The 23,305-nt window shown below is 39.6% G+C and overlaps 1 protein-coding gene across 1 annotated transcript; it reads left to right on the top strand.

Annotated features, from left to right (window-relative positions):
• Positions 1-14,425: 14,425 nt before the first annotated feature.
• On the top strand, positions 14,426-22,942 carry LOC108676921 (inactive dipeptidyl peptidase 10; the record flags this gene model as incomplete). The annotated part of the gene is made up of 10 exons (XM_047883484.1): positions 14,426-15,198; positions 16,594-16,795; positions 17,277-17,371; positions 18,015-18,089; positions 18,832-18,884; positions 19,305-19,419; positions 20,443-20,584; positions 21,058-21,206; positions 21,655-21,758; positions 22,703-22,942. Coding segments are annotated over exons 1-10 (1,244 nt in total), but the record flags the coding sequence as incomplete, so codon positions are not given.
• Positions 22,943-23,305: the final 363 nt, after the last annotated feature.

The following is a 23,305-nucleotide window of genomic DNA, read 5'->3' as shown; positions in this document are numbered from 1 at the left end:
CTTGCATGCACCTGTGGGCCTACGCCAGCTTGGGAACCGCTGGTCTGGCGAGATTAGTGAGGGGGATAATTGGAGGCAAGATTTTCCCGCGCGACATTAAGAAATATAATTTATGATGCATTCAATGTATTGTTATTATGCTGCTAAGTATTCAGTCTTATTTAATACTAATTTTACAAATTATTAAACTGCTTTTGAGCACGTAAATTCAACAACGTGAATAGGAAGCCAAAGTTGCATTGATAATATACAGTATTCCTTCATAATCACCTTAATAAATGTGAGAAATTGAATCCCTATTCGATAATTCATAAGAGTTCGATGCGTAACATTACTGTTCAAAGGTCCTTTCCTACGAGCAATTCTGACACTAATTTTGACCTATAATCATGCCAGGTACTCGGAAAGCTTTTTTAATTTAAGTAGCAAGTGAGAAAGGTAAATTTTTTATTGCAATCCGCATGATATCATTACCAAGCTGGCGTCACGTGAATCTATTTTAATACGAAATATATTTAGATGCAGCCTAGAAGAAAGCAGTCCCCAACCAAGAAAATGCGCTAAACTCATCATTTTATCTATAATTTTATTAGAAATAACTATATTGACGTATCAATACGAGAATAATTTACAATACAATCATCTCAATGTACCCGGTAGTGGAGCAATGAACAAAAGATTTTTTGTGTGGCTTACTTAAGTATTTTTAACTCTTGCACGAGGTAAGAAGACCATGAGGCAGCACAACGTCTCGAGAATTTTCTATCAATTAATTCAGGGAGAGACTATGACAAATCAATCCTCCTATCGTATCGCTGTCTACTCAAGCCTATCAGTCGTACGCTGTTAGCATTGCACCAATATAGCCGGCAAAATTATTTGAAAGGAATATTCACAACTTCCATATTTTAAGGGATTATTTTAATGATTATGGTAAACAAACACTGTAAGTTCAAGAAGCAACAGCCTTGAAATAAATATTTGTATCATCAATATTCCTGACAATAAATAATATACAATAAATATAAGTAGGAAAACACTTGCCAGCGCGATCGCTGCTGCGCCGTCAGACGCTCCTCGGTCCCTGTGTCGCGGGAGGGGAGGGGGGGAAATTAACTTATTTTCTTCCTTCATTTTCTTTCTTATTTTCTCCCTTCTCTTTCCATTATCTCGTCTTCATTTTCTTTCATTATTTTCTTACTTTCCTTTTTTTCTTTCCTTCGTATTTTCTGCCATCATTTACCATCTTCATAAATTTAGAATAGTGAGTCATGAATACAGATTTTTTATGGACATTACATACATTATTTTAAAAGGAACCTAATAGCATTAAGGATCACTTGTGTTGATTGCGGAAATTTTTCTATTAAAAATGGGAATGTAAGCGATGCTGGCACACGAGTGCACAAGTGGCTTGATGTGTGAGAACGAATGAACTTTAAATTATGTATTTAAAATCAATACATACCATGTAAAGGTAGTAAACATTATATTTCATTTCATGCATTAAACATAAGAAGTTACAATGAAAGATCACAACCAAATTTTCTACGTTGATGCTGAAATGTGTTCAATACAGAGCAGGACAAAACCAGGTGTCAAATCAGCGCGAAACTTCGTTAGTTAGCCATAAATATTTTTTTATCATCAGTGTCCATGAACCGGACCCAACCTTAGTCGTTATAAAATTGGAGTTAGTAAAAAATTTGTATAGAATAGTTGTATTAATTTTGACGACTGAAAAGCCACTAAATTATGATATATTGTTCTCATCTTGATGTAAGGATTATGATCCTATGAAGGGAGTTGTAATAATCACTAATCGCTATGACACAAATAGCAAGTATTCAACAGTAGACGTAGGATTATAGTGTATTGATTAGCAAAAAATATGAGTCAAATAAGGGAAAATAACAGAATTTTCACCAAAGCTAGATTTCTGTTACTAATTCAAAAATTTCCAGGGAAATGAGAGTACGTCGACAGCAAGGGTATAAAGCAAGGTTTATTTATAGCTCCCAATATAGTTTCAGCGCTAGCCCGGTCGAGGCAGGCTTCGCAAGTTCTTCCTGCAGGCGAACAAACCAAAACTTGAGATGTTAAAACCCATTAAACAAANGAGAGAGAGAGAGAGCGCATTTTCTCGTCGACGAAAAGGTGAAGTCATGGACGGACAGACAGACAGACGGACGGTTATGGCGAGCACATTAGCGCCTTTTTTCCATAAATGAGAAATGCACTGAAAGGTGACAAGAGTAGCCTTGTTAACTGTCACCCTGTCAGTTTGACAGGTGTCGTTTGCAAGGTTATGGAATCTGTTGTGTCGGGTCGATCATTTGTTAATAATCTCCTATCTACATTGAATGAAAGGACTCGCCTGCTGGACGATAGAGAGCCCGTAAACGCAGTGGCTGCCAAAGACAGGACAGCCCCAGCAGCAAACTTAGTTTCGAATTTGAACTTAACGCAGATTATTGCCTCTCTTTTTATTATACCTCCACGAGAAATCCTAAATTAACGGCAAAATCATCCTGACATTCATCTAGGCCCTAGGGCTACTGACTAGACGGAAAGCGATCAGCACTAACTCTTATATTTTTAGGCTTCGCTGCTGTACCTTCACTATTGTTTCAGTTCGTTTCTGCTGTATGCATTGTTCCCATCAATAACACAACACGCAAGAAATTTAACAAATCATTTGTCGCCCTTCGGAACATAGTAAATGTTGAGGCTTTGCACAAAGTATAGCATTTTGAGCTTTGCACCGCATGCGACAAATTCATTGTACTCGCATTCATTACATTTGTTATTGATTCCTCCACAACTTAGATCTCACAGGTGAGTTTGATTAACTTGTATAACATAGTTCATGTATAACAATTCCAATCATGAATATTAGTTGAAGTAGCTAAAATCAATCAACACAGTCGATTGTTTGGGTCCTCAGTTGGCTATATTTTGTTAGAATAAATAATAGTTGACGAATTATTTATTAATTTCTCGTTCAGAATTTTTCCCTTTCGCAACATTGCTTCTTTCTTGCGAAATGGATATCGACCTCAAACGTATCGCTCTCGCAATTTATTTAATTGAAGGAAAATATTGCAAACTTGAATAACTTGAGTCATGACAGCAGAACTCAACTTTATTTTATTGTCTGATAAAACATTACATAATAAAGAATAGAAGAAGGCCAACATGCCTGACCAAAGCTGTCACAAATATATGATATTGACGGTACGTATTTTGTCGTCCATGTTGTTTCTCATTATCCTGCAAAGAAGAGTCTGGGGAGAGAGAAGATAACAATGGACGATAACAGCGCTGCTCAGACATCTGACGTTGAATTCCACGTTGTTTCCGTGAAACAACTGCAATTCAACGTTGGAATCAACGTTGTTTCCCTGAATCAACGTTATTCAGTAGATCAACTGGTAGAATATAAACAAAATAATCTATTCGTCCATAAGATAAGGACGGCGGAGCCTCGGAGGCAGGGTCATTCATAGCTATGAGCTTTGTTTTTATAGTTCTACCCTTAACGTTTTCTATACTTAACATAGAATATGAATTTGAAGGGGATTCATGTTATTTTGATGCATCGGTCTAAACTCTAATCATTCCTCATTAACTACTGACTTGCTTGAACTGGGTGACAACATGACGTTAAATTTGAGTTTGAGTTTAAATGTTTCATTTTTACCAATTCTATTATTCTTATTTACTTAAGAAAATGTATGTTGTGAGGATGATAGAGTATTTTGTTCAAAAAATTATTATACCGTCTTTGAACTTGAACAGACATAATTACTGATGCTTGTTTGAATATTATTACAGGTGCTTGTTATGCAGGATATTGCGGCAAGGATTACCTCTCAGTGTTAAGAATAATTGGTGTATCCTGCGTCAAGTGACACAATTGTTTCCGTTTTATTCTGACCCACTCAAAAAATAATAAAGTGAGTTATCAATCTTTCATAATGTTCAGTAATTCTTTACTATTTATGTATAGTAACTCTAAATTAGTATGTATATGCTGGCAAAATTTGTTCCTTTAATCAGGTTTCATTGAAGACCAGAGTATTCGTTTTATTTAAGTCCTGAACGCCGATAGTGAATGCCCAGAGCGCTATAAAAGAAGCACAATACGTGCTCTCGTCCAACGAGCCTTCAAAACCTGCTCGTCTGAAAATGACTTGAATACGGGGCTGAGAAATTTCAAAAGAATCCTGCTCAATAACGGATTTACCAATAGAACCATCGACACAGAAATTTTGAAACTTCGAATGTACCAAAACAGACTTAACCACGACCCAGAGACTGACGCAAACGTCACAACCATCTACTATGCGAACCAAATGACCAGCGGTTATAAAGCAGATGAACGGATCCTTCATTCCATCGTTCACAACAACATCGTGATCGTAACTAATAATTAAATTAAACTACTGATTTATTACAAAAACAAGAAAATACAGAATCTTGTAATGAACAACAACCCCTGCAAAAAACGGGAGTTTTCCAAGAGACCAATGTAGTCTATAAATTTTCTTGCAATAGAGAAGGTTGTAGACTTCTCCCCAATATGGAATACATCGGGCTCACCACTACAACATTAAGCCGACGTCTCTCGTGCCACCTTCAGTCTGGTGGACCAAGGAACCACCTGATGGAAGCCCACAACGAGACCATCACTCGTACGGTGCTGGAAGAATGCACCAGCGTCGTCATGCGATGCCCCGACGCCAACCGACTCGCGATAGCCGAGGCCCTCATCATTAAGGATAGGACCCCAGCCATCAACCTTCAAACTACTGGATTTGTCAGAACCTTGAGACTGTTTTCGGAGTAATTTTGGGTGCTTTAATTTTCAATTATTATTGTGATTTTGTAATTATTCCTAACAATTTTGATTTTTGAGTAGTATCCTATTTACTTGATTTTGTACTTATGTCGACCCAAATTCCATCACTGAATGCGCCTTTCAACTTGATAATGAATGATAGAAACATTCGAAACGTCGTTAAAGAAATAAAAATTTCCTTCGGTAATCTGATTTTCGATTTACCCGTGCAAACGAAAAATCTTGTTAACTCTAAATTGGCGACATATGTAAATAAGCTGATTAAAAATTATAATTATGGAGGCACTGCAGGTCTTAGAATGTAAAGGTCTAGACTTATTCCCAATTTATCGTTACGTGTCATAGTTAGGCGGCCAGTACTGCAATGCATCAACTCTTGCCACATAGAATTTGAAGAAAGTATGTAGGTTTTAAAGGATTCTAATTGATTTAAGGATCACTTGTGTTGATTGCTTTAAAATTACAATTAAAAACTAGGATGTAAGCGACGCTGGCACACGAGGGCAGAAGTGGTTTGATGTATGAGGACAAACGAAGTTCGAATTATGTACTGAAAATTAAAATATACGAACTATAGGAAGCCAACATTGGATTTCATTTCAAGCGTTAAACGTTTATGCTGAAACGTGTTGAAAGTTCAGAGCATGACAATGCCAGATGTCACATCATCGCAAAACTTCGTTAGTTAGCCATAAAATTTTTCTAGGTCACCAGTCTCCATGGACAAGAGTCAACTTGCGGAAGCTGTAGTATTAATAATTATATTATATATTAAATTTGTGAAATTAAATTTTGAAGGCTGAGAAGCCTCTAGAATCTGGATGGTAAAATTGTTAACATAAATTCATTAGAGTAAAGACCTGAGAAAGTTTGCTATAATATTCAGCAGTCGGCCCGTATATCAGCAGGTATTCTGCGGCACACGTAGGCCTGTCAAGCGCTTATCTAAAAAAATATGAATTATATGATAGAAAATAACAGAATTTTCACCAATGCTAGATTTCTGGTACTAATTCAAAAATTTCCAGGATAATGAGAGTACATCGACAGCATGGGTGTAAAGCAAGGTTTATTTATAGCTCCCAATATAGTTTCAGCGCTAGCTCGATCAGCCACGGTTGTAGAAAACTGAAGGCATTATACTACCTTTACCAAATAATTGTTCTTAATTCAATAGATTATTTAAGCATTTCTGACGGGACTTCCAATTTAACATTTCTAATGAAATTTCATTAGTAACTTAAGTCATAAATTATAGTTGATCAGTCGAGCACGCGCAGCAGTTTGGCCGTATGTGTAATGGCGATGTTCGTAATCTATGCGTAAAAATGATGCTACCGTGAGGACGCTAAAAATTTTCGGGCCAATCTTCCTGGCCGGAGCATCGCTGTGGTATTGAACGCGAGGAAATATCCTGCCTTGAAGCTACAGGCCAGTTGCTCGTCAGGTCTACCACTGCCAGGATTTCATACAGTGTCGTTACGAAGGTCTCCTTCATGCCAAATGGAAATCTCTCACATCAGCGGCGATTACCTTATTATAATATATAGATAATCTGAAATACAGTTGTCATTTGGACTTGACTGTACGGTAACTGAAAACCCGGCAGTTTCTCGGCGGGAACTAAAATATTTTTGAGCCCGCAACTGTCCGTGCACTAATGCTTCACTCAACTCCGTTGTATTGTTCCCATTGTTCTCGCGCGGTATTGCTCTCATCAATAAAATGTTCAGGCTTAACACGAAATAAAGAATTTTGTGCTTTGCACCGTATGAGACAAATTCTTTGTACTCGCATTCATTATATTTGGAATTGATCTCTTCGCAACTTGGGACGCGTCTGGGGAGAGAGAAGATGACAATGGTCGATAACAGCGCTGCTCAGATATCTGACGTTGAATTCAACGTTGTTTGGATGAATCAACGGCAATTCAACGTTGCTTTACTGAATCAACTGTGATTCAACATTGTTTAATGTCATTGCTAGATTAGGAAGCTACATGCCCGCCATCATCCGATATTATCGGTCGCGCAAACGATGCCAAAACATGGCGTCCCCGGAACGCTCAGCGTCCAGTGGTCTTCTGCAAGTCCGCTGACGAAAAACTTCTTGCGATTCCGTCGATCAGCTGTTAGAAAATAAACAAAATAATCTATTCGTCCATGAGGACGATAGAGGCAGGGTCGACATGAACTATGAACTTTGTTTATATAGTTATGCAGTTATCGTTTTCTATATCGTGAATGACATGTGAGTTTGAAGGGGGTCTATGATGTTTTGCGCTGCATTGGATTGGTTTAATCGTGCCTCATTTACTACAGACTTGTTTGGACTGGATGGCGTCAAATTTGATTTTTAATATAAATATTCAATTTATACTTATTTTATCAATCTGATTCACTTAAGAAAACGTATATTGCGAGGATGACAGAGTATTTTGGTCGAAAATTATTTAGCTTCTCAAGCGAGAATAATGAACATACATAATTACTGACGTTTGACTTAACATAATTACTGATGCTTGTTATGCAGGATATTGCGTCAATGATTACCGCTCAATGTAAGAATAACTGGTGGGTCTTGCGTCAAGTGACACAATTGTTTCAGTTATATTGCGTTCCGCTAGTAAAATAATTGAGTTAGTGATCTATTGTGCGCCATGTTCAGTAATTCTTCACTAATATCATTGATATCGTTAAGCGGGAGGTATAAGCTGAAATTTTCAAATTTAGCTTCTCTGGTATTTAGTAACGTCTTAAAGTTGACATTCTGCCCCATCGAACGGTATGATTGCGATCCCTCTACCATAATTTACACGTTCATGACGGCTCTTTAAATGGGGGAGGGTGGGGGAGTTCCTTCACTAATTAGATACAAGAAAATTAGATGCTGAGCATTTTAAATATAGTTTCTACTTGAGTTGAGCTGCAGTTACGTGCTTAGTCTCATCTTAAAGCTGACATTCTGAGCTTTTCAACGATACCACTGCGATCCATGTACGCCAATTTTTACGTGCACGGCTACACTTTGAAGGAGGGCGGGAGGTGGAGTTCCTTCACAAAATAGACCCAAGGTAATTCACTCGCTAAGACTACAAATATTGGTGTATCTGGCATCAAGCTGCAGTCACCCTGTTCGCTTTGTGCGGAGAGGTGTTCTGCAAGTCGCTCCCAGCATCCTTGAGTGGAATTTGGCTACAGAAGTCAGTAGTTTAGTAGCTATGCTACATTTAGTGACTATTTCAAGGCGCGCGGAACTTTGTCGCGCCGTCCTGAAAAGTTCAACTTTTTGTCACGGAAAACCTATCTCCTCCTAGAGTTTTGAAGCTACAACAATGCGACATACACCATTCTATTCGTAAAGACCATACCTATCGAGTAACACAGCCCTTTTTTAGATTTGTGCATAGTTTGGATTGAAAATGGGGGGGAAGGAGGGGGAATGAGAAAAATTGAAAAATGCAGTAAAAAAACTAAGGCAAAAAAAAATAAAAAATCGGGCTGTGTTACTCGATTGGTATGGTCTTTACGAATAGAATGGTATATGTCTCATCGCTGTAGCTTCAAAACCCTAGGAGGAGATAGATTTCTACATTACCCCCTTTTTTGTCCGTTTTCTATGAATTTCACGTTATCTATCAATTTTTCCGAAAAAAATCACGTGAACAAAAATGTCTTAGAATTCGGTTTTACATAAGTGTACCAAGTTTCAGAGTGATCCGTCCATAAACAAAAAAGTTTTTCTGGAGGGTATACCTCCCCCTTAATAGAAAATGTATGTAAAACTTTATAAATAATCTTAAAATAAATTTTGGAGGCCGAATAGGCCCGTGCATATTGATTATCAAGATGTATATACATGTATGTCGTGATGTTCATCTGATGGTCGGCCACCGCTGCTGTACATCAACTCTTGACACGAAGAATTTGCTGCTCTTGAAGTAATGAAAATCTGCTCCTCAAAGCGTGCACGGTTTGAATTCAACCGTCGGCCGATGAGGCTGTAGGCAACTGTTGCACGCCAGAATATCTTGTGTTGGCAGGAAAACTTTTTTGTTTATAGGAAATATAAAGTAAGCCTACCACATGGAAGGCCTTGCTTGCACCTCTAGGCCTACGCCAGCTTGGGAACCGCTGGTCTGGCGAGATTAGTGAGGGGGTGAAGTGGAGGCAAAATTTTCCCGCGTGACATTAAGAATATAATTTATGATTCCTTCTATATATTGTTATTTTACTGCTAAATATTGTAAGTTTTGTTTAATATTAATATTAATAATTGTTCAACTGTTTTTAAAATGGAAATTCCACCATTGAAATAGGAAGCCAAAGTTGTATTGATAATAAACTGTTTTTATTAACCTCAATGATGCGAGAAATAGAATCACTATTCGACAATTCGTGGACAATTCTGTGCTCGGCATTTGTGTTCAACGGTCCTTTCTTATGAACAGTTCTGACACTTATTTTTACCAATGATCATACCATTCACCATTGTAGAGCTTCTTTAATTAATTTTCGAGGGTGAAAGTGACATATTTTATTATTTACATCGGCATTTTATCGCGAAATGCTCGCGGAACGTGAATCCATTAAAATGCATTATCTATTGATATGAAGACAAGAAGAAAATCAGTCTCAAGCCGAGAAAGTGCGTGGAACTCAATATTTCATCTTTAAATTAATCGACAAAAATTGTAATGACGTATCAATATGAGAATAATTTACAAAGCAGTCATTTAATATACTGGTAGAGGATCATTGAAGAAATAATTTTTGAGTGGCTTACTCAAACATTTTTCACTCTCGATCCTGATCATAAGATCATGTGGCAGCACCGCGTCTTGAGAATTTCTATCATTAAATTCTAGGAGAGACTATGACAAATCAATCCTCCTATCGTATCGCTGTCTACTCAAGCTCAGTCAAGCCAATGACCGTCGCCCACTGTGGTTCCTCTCGCTGCGGCTCTCTGGTCTACAGTGTGGGAGAACCAAGAGGGGTGATGGGCGTTAAAATTGCCCACTATTAGACTGTCACCCGGGATAGTGACAATGTCGAAGCGATTCGGGGAATTACCGGGGGGCAAGAGAAGGCCGGAGGGATGAATATGTTGATTATGCAAAGGGGGGAGCCATTAAGAGGGGTGGAGATAGCTGTGGCCTCCATGGTGGTGTCGCAGTTTAGGAAGAGGGAGATGTCGCGCCCAGTATACGGGACGTCGTGACGGATCAAGATGAGAAGACCGCCATCGTGACCACGGGGGCGGTCCCGACGCTCCAGCGCGTATCCGGGGAAGGAGGGGGAGCGGGATGCAGCTGATAGCTTGTTCTCCTGGAGACTGGCAATCGTCAGTCGTCACGTCGTTCTGAACGAGGAAAGCAGCCAGCTCAACTGCACTGGATTGTATCCCATTGCAGTTAAACTAGAGGACGCTGAAGTGGGAGGGGGCCAGCGTGGGTGGAGGCTGGGGGGGCGAGGGGGAGCGGGGTCTGGCTGGGATCAAGTCAGATGGTATGACATTACCAATTAATGCTTAATGTATTGTATTGTAAATTTCATGACGTCAATTAATGCATATTGTGGGTTAGCAATTAATTATTGTTATTGAAAATCATTATCACAAAAATTGGTGCGTTGTTGCAAATAATTGTATATTACAGGGTCCGCCATATTTGTTGCCACGGATGTTTGCTATATAAAAATAAATTGGTTTCTAGGAGACTTTTCTTTTCTTTTATAATGAAGCTTAATATCATTTATTAATTCATCTATTTTATATTGCAGAAGTCTAAGGTGTCTAAGTTTACTATTACTTATGGCAGTAGATGGAAATGCAATTGTAACCCTTCATGAAAAGGGCGAGAGTAATTCAGTCATTGCAAAAAAAGCTTCAAATTCGTCGTGAAACTGTGGAAGGTGGCTAAAAAATTCAAGGGAACTGGTGAAACATGCAATCGACCTGGTCAAGGTAGAAAACAAAGTGTCCGAACAAAACAATTGGTCGAAAACACGAGGGAGAAGTTGAGAAACCCTCGTCGCTCAGCTGCAGAAGCAGGAGTCAGTCAGACATCAATGCGTAGAGTCCTCAGAGATGACCTCAAAACCTCCCCTTACAAGATGCAAACAAGGCATGAACTAACAGACCGTCATGTAGACCGTCATGAACGAATGAGGCTCGAAAGATGCCAGCACATTCTGGATCTCAGTGAGGATGGCACGCTGCCCAACTTGGTGTTCAGTGACGAGAAAAAAATTGACATTAAACAAAGCGTTAACCGTCAAAATGACAGAGTTTGGAGTCGGGATGGATCTTTGGAAACCAGAACAGCAACACGACGTCAAAATCCCATGTCCGTGATAGTTTGGGCCGCGGTAACCGCTACTGGGAGGTCCCCACTCGTTTTTGTCCCCTCAGGAGTGAAATTGAACAGTCAGCGATACATTTCGGACATTTTGGAAGCTGTGTTGTTACCTTGGGCCCTTAAGCACTTCAACGGCTCACCATGGAGTTTTCAACAAGACGCTGCCCCATCACATGGCTCAAACATGACCCAAAACTGGATTCAGGGTCACATCCCATGCAGCGTTCATTAGCAAAAATGAATGGCCCTTAAGAAGCCCTGATTTGAATCCTCTCGACTTTTCTGTGTGGGCTATTTTAGAGAGTAGGTCTGCAGAACACCTCATGATTCTTTGGATAGTTTGAAGTCTAAATTGACACGAGAATGGTACTTGATCCCTCAAGAAATGCTGCGCGTCTCCTGTGAAGCTTTCCCGCATAGACTGGAGGCCGTCATTAAAAATAAGGGTGGTCATATTGAATAAATATGTCTGATAATTGTTTAGGTAATTCTTGGCTACTAGCTCATCCAATAAAAAAAACAATGCACCTGTTTGAGAAAAGCACCTGAGAAATAACAAAAAATATGCGTTGCCATAAATATGACGGACCCTGTATAATCATTACTTGAATTATGTGCGTACCATGACACTATTTAATGAATCGCAGACGATTTAATAAATGATTTTCTAGAATTACAGTGGAGTAAAGAACTAAAAATTTACATAATTCGAAATTATAACGCCGTTACGTTAAATGTCGATTTTATTGGCTGAGCACGCCTCCGTACTCTTCGACCACTTAGCTGATTCTTGGCATACTCACCGCGTGACGAGCTTTGAGAGGAGTGTATAGTGCAGTGTGGTGCATATTGTGCTGCAGTGTGGTGCATATTGCGCTGCAGTGTGGTGCATAGTGTGCTGCAAGGAAGTGGAAAGTGGGTTGCCAGTTTGAGCACAATGCTGCAGTGTGGGGGCAAAGTGTACGGCATGGCAGTACAAAGTGTGGTGCAAAGAGTGTTGTAAGTCAGTGTAGCGAGTTCTTTAGGTCAGTACCAAGTGTGCTGAAGTTAAATGCGCAAGGCTGCAGTGTACATGCAAAAAACGCTGCAGGAAAATTTTTGAAATTTTGAATTGTCAATGAGAAATTTTTACCCTCGAGCGTGCAACTCGAACGTAAGAACAGAAAAATATTCTCATTTATTCGAAAAAGAATTGTAAAGAAAACTTTTCAATGTTAACACAGCTGTATTGAAGCTGAAGTAAAGGAACATTTCCTCGATTTCTATCAGCGTAGTGATTAAACAAATAAACTAGAGTAAAATTAGAAAAAAATGAACTAGAGGAAAATTAGAAATTATCAGTTCCATCCCCCCAATATTTTTTTAATATGGCTTGTCCAGGGGAAAACAAAAATTGTTATTAGTCTGAGATAACAATATTGTATGCAGCAAAAACGAAGAGCCACAAACTTTTCCAGAACATCTTGCTTTGCGAACGGTCTGGTTTTATTAATTGACCTCCATTTTCATTTTTTTCTGTTTATTTGATGATTTTAAAGCGGTGCTAGGCAATTGGAGTGAAACCGGTGAGCCCCGATGTAATAACTGCCTTGTTACTGCAGTTTATAATTGCATGTGGTAATGCCACAGTTTGAATTACGGAACTCTTCTCTCATATGCCCCGCAGTTTTCTTGAAATTTCTAGGAGTAAGTGTAGTTTATTCAAAAAAGAGACGTACCTGAAGCTCTTTGGTAAGAGATGGTCAATAAGTTAAAATTTTGCGATACTTTCGATGCTTCGTCATATCGTTGTCATTGTCATCTTATTGCAAACTCCCTTATTGATTATCCTAGGATTTGCACTCAGAAATTTACTGGTACACTGTCCTGGGGTCTTAACGAGCTGTTTCACATTATAGCTACAGATCGGCTACCTGATGAAGCGGTAAAGTCGGCAAATTTGAACTTTGCTGCAAACTCCGTGATGGATGATCAGGTCATTAGGGACATCGGTTGTAGATCGTTGTTCTCGGAATACGACTCCTCATTTAATGTCGTTGAGCGCTTCACGCGGCACAGCGTTTACGAATCGTTATGCAGTGCAGCGTTAGCTGATCGTTCTGCACGTCATGCAGTGCAGCGTTCACTGATCGTTCTGCACGTCATGCACACATCATTTACAGATTATTCAGCGTGTCGTGCGGCAAACGACGTACTGTCGCTCAGCACGTCTTGCGGCGCAGCGTTTACACATATGCTGACGTTGGTATTTTTAGCGCATTTTCTCATTTATGGAAAACATGCACTATTGTGCTCGCCATGTCCGTCTGTCTGTCTGTCCGTCTGTCCGTCCGTCTGTCCGTGACCTCAAGTTTTCGTCGACGAGGAAATGCGCTCCCTGTCACTCACGGCAGTGAGTACTGAGTTATATATTTTTCGTCTTTGGATCGTGACCTTCGGCTGCTGCATTGCATTTGCACCGTCGTTTTTTTTGCACTTCAATGCTGCACTGCAGGCGAGTTATTCAATTTTCAATCTCTTACTGCATTGCATCCGAGTTATTCTTCTATGTTATCACTTGCTGCTGTACTATATGTTTTAATTTCATGCTCTCACTCGAACCATGTCGCATCTGTTGCGGTATATCGCTGCTCAGTTTACTTTTTATGTATCGCAGCAGCATTGCAAGCTCACGGCCGAGTGGCAAAAAATAGTTGGCAAGTGCTGTTGTTACGGTTATATCGATGCAGCTGCTGCCGTCAGATGTAACGATACATTACCCACGTGAATCAGTTATTAAGTTATTTATTTTATCATCTTTCACTTTATATGATTGCCCAACAAAATTATTCGTTTAACAAATGTATGATTTATCTTGTTGCTTGTTTGTGCAAATGTTATATCGGTGCTGAAAAAATAGAAATCGAAATCATGCTAGTTTTTGCAGCGTTCTATTCTTTATGATCCTAATACAATAACGAAATAAAGCATAACCTATAAATGACATCTAATGTAGCCATTTAAATTAACCCTTGATTGATGTTCACATAGAACGCACTGCAATGAATCTCTTACTCTTTAATCAATGTAAATCAATGACAGTTGGCATAACGGGATTCAACAATGAGATTTCTGATTAGGAACCGTAAAACAGTTTCATAAAATAAACTTTATAGTTTAGACAGTTTGCATAAAATTTAATGTTTTTTTACATCTTTCACAGATGTAGATTAGGCAGATATTTCTACCAACTCCTTTACTTTTTCTATATCTTTACGTTTCCTTTCTAGATTTCTTTTCATTATCATTTTTCTAGTCTACTTTCACCTTTGCAGCTCATTTAACTCTCGACAATCCCATTTTGAATTAATTTTCTATTTGTTGCCTAGTAATTTAATTCGACCTTTTTAATTTTGCCCACAATCTTAGAGTTTTTCGCCTTCCATATCATATCAGTGTAGTCCGTTGAACCGTACACAATACTTACCATCTCAATCATTCTTTGTGATATATGTAACAGATATAAATAATATATTTTTTGATTCATTTATAGCCTCAGCGCAGCTTCAAAAATCCTGCGTTGAGTCCGAATTACCATTTAAGATGATTGAATTTCTGTAAAAACTATTTACAGCCATTTGTGCATCTTTTTTCCACTATATAAATCACTAGTTGAAGATATCAAGAACATTAGTTTAAACTAAACACTCTTTTAAAAAGCCTCAATCTTCAGCTCATCGGCATGTTCTCTGAATTTTTTATCCACTGATTTCCCTCCATCCATCTATATATATTTCATCTAAAGATGCATGTCAACTTCTTGCTATCCCCTCACTCCGCCTTTATGATTCCACCCTGGCACCGTACAACCGCCTAAACAAAAAATTTTTGGAGTAGACTTCACCCAAGCGAAGCTGGCTGCACCATGGGGCGGAGATGGCAGGTGGCTCCAGACACCACGGTGCAGGTGGTTGATCCTATTGGCTGCAAAAAGGCAAGTTCCTCAAGCATTCATGTATTCCATTCTAATGAATTTTGTGCTCATTCATGTATTCGATTCTAATGAATTTTGTGCTCATTCATGTATTCGATTCTAATGAATTTTGTGCTCATTCATGTATTCGATTGTAATGAATTTTGTGCTCATTCATATATTCGATTCTAATGAATTTTGTGCTCATTCATGTATTCGATTGTAAGGAATTTTGTGCTCATTCATGCATTCGATTGTAATGAATTTTGAGCCCATTCGTGTATTCGATGCTAATGAATTTTGTACTGACTATAACGAAGTTGCATCTAATTACATGATTAATATCAATTTTATGGGATTGAATAATATTTGAAAGAGTTAAAAATATAAAATAATAGCAAAATTAATCGCATATTTCAAAGTAACTTTCAAATTCCTCACTCTAAATCTTGGAATAAATTTATGCGTATTGATTAAATTATCATTCCATATAATTTTGAGCGACATTCTTCGGGTAAAACAAATTTTATTAGATTCCCGTTATGCGTACTTGTATTCAGTTATCTTATAACTGTACATACACCAATAGAGCACTCCTATGAACTTTTCTTTCAAGCAATAAAAAATGATTCGTCACTGACGCTCAAGACGATCAGACCTCAAAATATCTAAGTTTAAATTGATCTAAGTGCGATATAATGCAGTTCTGCCCTTTTATAAAACACTTTGAACGACGCAGCGACAAAACTTTCAGTATTCCTAGATTATTACATATTTAGAAAGTATATGCCCCCCTGTCATATATTGTTAACTAGCGTGAATGCTGTAGTGGAATCTAAAACGCGCGGGCGTTGTTGTATTCGACAACTTTTAATCAAATATAAAATAATGATTTCATGAGTGTGCAGCTAGATGTATACTAGATACACCTAGATACATCCTCCTGTCAAACATAATGAGTCTTCCTGTCAACCGCATTACGCTTTATAGTCAACTTAGATGCGTCGAATCTTTAACGCTGTTGCGCATCACCCACAACCTTGTTACATCTTCCCACCCGTGTTATCTCTTCTTATCAGACTTATTAAATCATCTTGTTATACTGAGTTACATCAACCCGACATCAACATTACGTCCTGTCAACACCATCACGTCCTACTGTCAACACCATAACGTCCTGTCAACACCATCACGTCCCACTGTCAACACCATAACGTCCTGTCAACACCATCATGTCCCACTGTCAACACCATCACGTCCTATTACTGTCAACACCATCACGTCCTACTGTCAACACCATCACGTCCTGTCAACACCATTACGTCCTACTGTCAACACCATCACGTCCTCCTATCAACTCCATCACGTCCTGTAAACACCATCACGTCCTCCTGTCAACACCGTCTCTTCACCCAGGACGACAACGCCCCGGCACCGCGCAACTGGGCCAGCATCATCATCGCGCTGTCCATCATATTCTCTGTCCTCCTGCTCGTGCTGATGGCCGCGCTGCTCATGGGCCCTCAAGCCCCGCCGTTCTTCGGCCGCCGGATGGTCATGGCTGACCTCTTCGACCCAAAACTCAAGCCCAAACCTATGGCGTATCAGTGGCTTGCTGGTCAGCCTATTGGAGGGTCAAAATATACTGGAAATTACTGCCCACATGTCGTTACCGCCAACATAACTTAACAAAAATTAGTACATGGTGATTCCGTTTCATGGTTCAAGTCCATTGATTAAATTTTCAGCTAATCGATATTAGTTATTCTCTTATCCTGGTTTCACGATCATGTTAAAAAGTGTCTAATGTGATTACCGATTAGTTTTGGGGCTAAATTTGATAAAATTCTGGTATTGTGTTGCAGATGTTAATTATTTCACTTGTGATTGCAATAAGAACAGATTTTTTGAACATTATATGAGAGATTTTCGAAGTTACTGAGGAGTGGGTGATTTGGGTATCCCGCTTCACTTGATATTATTTAATATTTCTTAGTATTCAGTGATATTTATTAATATTACCAGACATATTTTAGAATTTCTTGGTGTTACTTGGCCTAACAATAATCGCTGAATGGAGGTTTTTATTCAAATAACAGATGATAAACTGGCGTACATGTCGGAGGGGGCGGGAGTGAGGCTAATAGACCTCAGCACCGGCAGCAACTCCACACTAGTGACAGACCTGGCCATCGTGAGTGACAGACCTGGCCATCGTGAGTGACAGACCTGGCCATCGTGAGTGACAGACCTGGCCATCGTGAGTGACATCCATAGTGAGTGACAGACCTGGCCATCGTGAGTGACAGACCTGGCCATCGTGAGTGACAGACCTGGCCATCGTGAGTGACAGACCTGGCCATCGTAAAAATTATTGTCTTTCCATTATGAGTGATGTCTTTACCATTGTGATGGAATGCTTGGCCCTAGTAAATAATTGCCTTGCCATTATAAATGATTGCCCAGTCATTGTCAGATTACCTGGCCACCTTTAATGCTCGCAAATGTCAATCCCAGTTTTACTCCAGACAGATCTTGGATATGGAAATTAAAAATTCCGTCCATTGTAATCTTGTTATCTTGTAGTCCGACTATCGTAATAAATAATAATTCCTTAATTGATAATACTGGAACTGAATAAACGAGTACTTCAAGCCAAATCTCACATTTAACAAAGAAACTCGGTTTATTTCAAGTATTGAATTCCTATTCTGTTGTTTTGTTTCTGAAAAATGCACCGCAAATACCAAGTAGTTCCACTGCACACGGTACAGCGAACGGTGCATTTTAATTCTAAATTTTCGTAATTATTAATATAAATTCTGCGTGTTTCCTAGAGGCAAACTTCCGCTGATGGTTTCTCCGTCTCTCCCGACCTCCGCTACGTACTGCTTCGTCACGACGTCGTGATGGTGAGTGGCGTGCTTATTGATGGTGAGTGACGTGCTTAGTGATGGTGAGTGACGTGCTCAGTGATGGTGAGTGACGTGCTCAGCGACGGTGAGTGACGTGCTCAGCGATGGTGAGTTTCGAGTGCAGTGGTTATGGTATGTCTCATGTGCATTGTATACTGAACAGTGGCATGTAATGGTTATGGTGAGTGGCATGTGCAATGGCCGAGAGTGGTGCGTGTGGTAATGAAGGGTAGGAACGTGTATAATGATGAATTGTGTATGCAGTTAGCTGAAATTAATAGCTTCGGAACTGTTCCATGCGTCGGCATTGTCATTTGCGCACAACAAAAGTACTATTGAGGATTACAGAATACCTGCCTGGCCTGCTCTGGGTTACACAATGCTTGCCGACAATCTAGTGATTGTCGAATTTACTGAACTGAATTGAATATTGTGCAATGAATTACTGAATATTGTGCAATGCAACGGCACAAAGTTGCAAGTAATGAGATACAGAGTTGGAACCGAGGCCCGGATGAAGCACCGCTACTTGGAATCGGACGGCAAAGAAATTAAGAAGAAGCGACTTATTCCCGATTTCGATTATTGATGGTTAAAGATATCACGTTTGGTGGCCACATCGCGGCCATATTTGCATGTGAGAAGGATTGGCTTACTGCGTACTTGGTCGAGAGGAAAAAACAAATGAACGGTCGAGAAACGTGATTTTTTTTAATTTTCTTTTTTTTTTTTTTTGCAGGGACGTCGGAATTTGATCTCTGCGCTGTACAGCATCTACGATGTCTACACGCGGTGAGTCCTGCAACTGCCCTCATCTACTACTGCCTTCATCTACTCCTGCCCTCATCTACTGCTGCCTTCATCTACTCCTGCCCTCATCTACTCCTGCCTTCATCTACTCCTACTCTCTAACTTGGTAGTTCCAGGCAGTCTACTTGGGAAAAACTCAAGTTAACTCCCTCAACTAATAATAAATTAGAATAATATGTCAATGTCAGATTTGATTAAATAATGTTAGCCTGTCGCCGGTCCCGGCCATCTTGCCGATTTGAAGAGAATTTTCACTGCTAACTACATCTCTCGAACCCTCAATTCGCTATTCTTATCTTGGTGTCCTGAATCTTTCAGCCAAACCACTCGTACAAATATACCATGACTTCTACCTTTAAAATTGTATCTTAAAAATTAATCCTACTTCTTCCCGCACGCCAGTCACTACTACCCCTTGACGCTGCCAGACGGGCTCGCGTCCACCCCATCTGTGCCAGTGCGCCTCCAGCACGCGCAGTGGGTGCCACGCGCTCTTGGGCTTACGCAAAACAGCACGGTAAGTGACCAATGTATAGGGAAAGTGGTGGTAATACGGGCAAGTTCACTTAGTTCAGTGTTATTGAGCGTAGATTTAAGGAAAAGAATATTCATTTAAACGATATATTATTTGATTGGTGGTCTTACGATAGCAGATTCGGAAATTGTAGTTCAAATCAGAGAATTGCAGAACTATACGTAAACGGCTGAGTCGAACTAAGCAACTATTGCAATACAATTGTCAAAGTTTAATTTTGAAATATCTAGTCGTACTTTTTAATATTATAAATTTCTTTTAGTTTAAACCAAATAAACTTTGCTTGATTAGTACACTATTGAAGTAATGATGGAAATTAAATGCTACAAGTCCCTAGCGGTCGAGATTCTATGGTTTCCGTTTGGCCTAATACTATAAACTTTAAACCGGGAAACTGATAAGTTTTGTCCATGGTTGAAATTTCAACCATGAGTTTTGTCTCTGGATTTTGAATTGATCTAAATCCGCTCGGGCGAGACGATAACAAGTACAATAAATATCCTTCTGTATAAATTTATCGGGAAATCCGAATGTATTGTCACTTTCGTCAGTTGCGATACGCCGATACTCAAGTTAACTCAACTGAGATCTATTCTTAGTCACTGATTTCTACATAGATTTTTAGCTGTGTGACAGGCGTAAAAGTTCACTATGTAATGCGACATTAAAATGGCCAGCTCATGTCCTTGTACTGTTATTGGAACTGAACTTGAGAAATGGCAACAGTAACTGTTATTCTTACATTATTATTCAATGTTTCTAACTCAAAACTTGTATTGTATATTTGATGTTACGTCGGAGCCTAGTTTATTGTCTCCACGCGAATTTAAGAGGTAAAGGTCAAAATTATCCTAATTTTCAGCGTCAGTGTGGGACGAAAACGTGCAACACCGAGCTTGCAGTGTGGCGCTACATCCCGAGTATACAGGAATTAGATCAAATTATTTTTTATCCAATTTAGCAAAATCAATCAAGTTACCTAAATAACAGCAGGTTTTGTTGCAGGAAGACATCGGCAGGTCGCTAGTAGTGGTGTACAACGGCTCCTTGTTGTTCCTTGCGAACCCTTCCGCCGCACCCGTCAACCTCACCCCAGATGCTAGCCTCGGTGTCCTCACCTACGGACAGCCTGATCTGCTGTACGAAGGTATTTCCAATTCCTGTTTTTGACATTTAAATTTTCAATAAGAAAATTAGTTCAGATTTCTTATGTTGTCATTTACATTTTCAATAACGAAGTTATTTCAAATTGTTGCTGTAATTATTTATATTGTCAATAACGACGGCATTTTAAATTTATACCGTAGCACTTGAAATATCAGTATAACATTTGACATAGCAACACTTTTTTTGTCGTTACAAGTTTTAATAACTTTGCCTCTGATTAAATTTCTGCGCGGCTGATTACGAATTTTCTTCAACTGAGTTTCAAGCTGCTGATATTCTATGAATTCGAACAAGCAACATGATTGAACCATATTAACAGAAAAATAAGAATGAAAGTAAAGAATATCCCATTTAAAGAACAAATCTGAAAATTAAATCATTTAAAATGTGTGGACATGCGTTTAATTTTTATTATTATTTTAAAAGACTTCACTCTCGATTTCTTACGTGCAGAGCTCCTGGAGGAGGGCACTGCGGTCTGGCCGAGCCCCGAGGGCGCCTCGCTCCTGGTGGGGGCCTTTGACGACTCCCGCGTGCGGACGCTGCCGGTGCTGCGGTATGAGGGCGGCTTCCCTCACCTTCATACCCTCAGATATCCCACAGTTCGTTGCTTAAGTACTTCATTTTTAAATTCTATTGATTGGTTTCAATATTAGTTTAAGTTTATTTATTATTTATATTGTTTCTTATCGTGCATGCGATGGAAAAATTAGGAAATTGAATTTATAATTACAAGAACTGGTTCTTTCGCTGCATCATGTTTTAGGTTGTTTCAATAAAACTATTATCTGTATTAACGTTTGAATTTAAGCCCGGTATAGAAAATTCCAACATCGTGTGACTAAAAAATTTAGTAAATATATATTTGCTAAAAAATCCATTTATGATAATGTTAAATCTGTTCGCTCTCGTATGGACGTTTAAAAACGGCTCGTTAATACATTTATTGTTATATTATATGAATATTTAATATTATTAAATTATATTAACAATTATATATTATAAATTATATAACAATTAAATCATATTAATAATTATATTAACAAAAAGGTGGGGACGGAGCTGCCAGAGGTGCTGCTGTGGCTGTACGACCTCTCGTCCGTCCACTTGCCGCCCACTCGCTACAGGCTCCTGCCGCCGCCCTCCTTCAGGAGGTCAGAATTTATTTAGCTGTCATTATTTCTGACAATTGTTAATTCATTAATTGATAGTTGTTCCAAATTCATCTATCCAAAATATCGACCAAGGCAATGTGACTGTACATCCAATGCGCTGATTTCAAACCCTTCCTGGATCCCGTTGACTAAATAATTACCGTATTTAATTAATTCATTACCTTATTTAATTAACAGTTTGTGATATCCTGTGTCCGTGAACTCAGAAAAGTAAATGGGCCATATGATCCAAATAGTAACACACTTTCTTTTTCACAGCGCGAGAGGAGAGCGGACGTAGCACTAATACTCCCTTTTGCTTGGCCAAACTGTGTCAAAATAACCCACACAGGAGTAAAAATATATAACTCGGTACTCACTGCAGTGAGTGCCAGAGAGCGAATTTTCTCGTCGACGAAAACGTGAAGTCACGGACGGACGGATAGACGGACAGACAGACGGACATGGCGAGCACAATAGTGCATTTTTTCCATAAATGAAAAAATGCGTTAAAAATGCATTTTGCGAAGTACCAAAAATGCAAAATGCGCATTTTGGCAAAGTACCACTCATTTCCCTGTGTGTGTGATGTATCATGATATTTATCGGTGCCTTGAGTGCGGTCTGCTTAATGTGCCGCTGAAATTTCACGCAAAATTTTTTTTTCGCGTGATTGTCACTCTTGTATCATGTCGAATTTCTTGCGCTTATTATTAATGCACGATGGAACCAATGCTATGTAATTTCTCGTTCTCTACAGAAAATTATCGTTATTCGTGTTTTATTTATTATTAACTAATTTTAAACGTAAGGAGTCTAATAATTAATTTTCGTTCTATACAGAAAATCATTGTTATTTTGTATTTATATATTATTAACTTATTTTAAAATGTAAAGAGTTTAATAATTAATTCTTGAAGTGTATTGCTGTGAGGTGTGCACAGCTCGGGCCACTACCTGCTGGGGTGCGGGTGGGCGCAGGAGGACCGCGTGTGGGCCTCGTGGGTCACCGGGGACCTCAGCTCCTCCGCCCTCACCCTCTGCAGCGCCCCCTTCTGGTTCTGCTCCACGGTGCGTGCTGCTCCATGGTGCGTGGTGCTCCATGGTGCGTGGTGCTCCACGGTGCGTGCTGCTCCACGGTTCTCCATGGTGCGCGGTGCTCCACTTTATAGTTCTGCTCCGCGGTGCGTGGCGCTCCACGGTGTAGTTCTGCTCCACGGTGCGTGGTGCTCCACTTTATAGTTCTGCTCCATGGTGCGTGGTGCTCCACAGTGTGTGGTGCTCCACGGTGCTTGCTGTTCCACTTTATGGTTCTGCTCTATGATGCGTGGTGCTCCACGGTGCGTGGTTCTCCACTTTATAGTTCTGCTCCATTGTGCTCCACGGTGCGTGGTGCTCCACTTTATAGTTCTGCTCCACGGTGCGTGGTGCTCCACGGTGTGTGGTGCTACACGGTGCGTGGTGCTCCACGGTGCGTGGTGCTCTATAACTTTATAGTTCTGCTCCACGGTGCGTGGTGCTCCACGGTGTGTGGTGCTACACGGTGC

This window comes from Hyalella azteca, unplaced genomic scaffold, assembly GCF_000764305.2.
Source record: "Hyalella azteca isolate HAZT.00-mixed unplaced genomic scaffold, Hazt_2.0.2 contig13027, whole genome shotgun sequence".
In the NCBI taxonomy this organism is placed as follows: domain Eukaryota; kingdom Metazoa; phylum Arthropoda; class Malacostraca; order Amphipoda; family Hyalellidae; genus Hyalella; species Hyalella azteca.
This window is presented reverse-complemented; position numbering and strand designations above follow the sequence as displayed.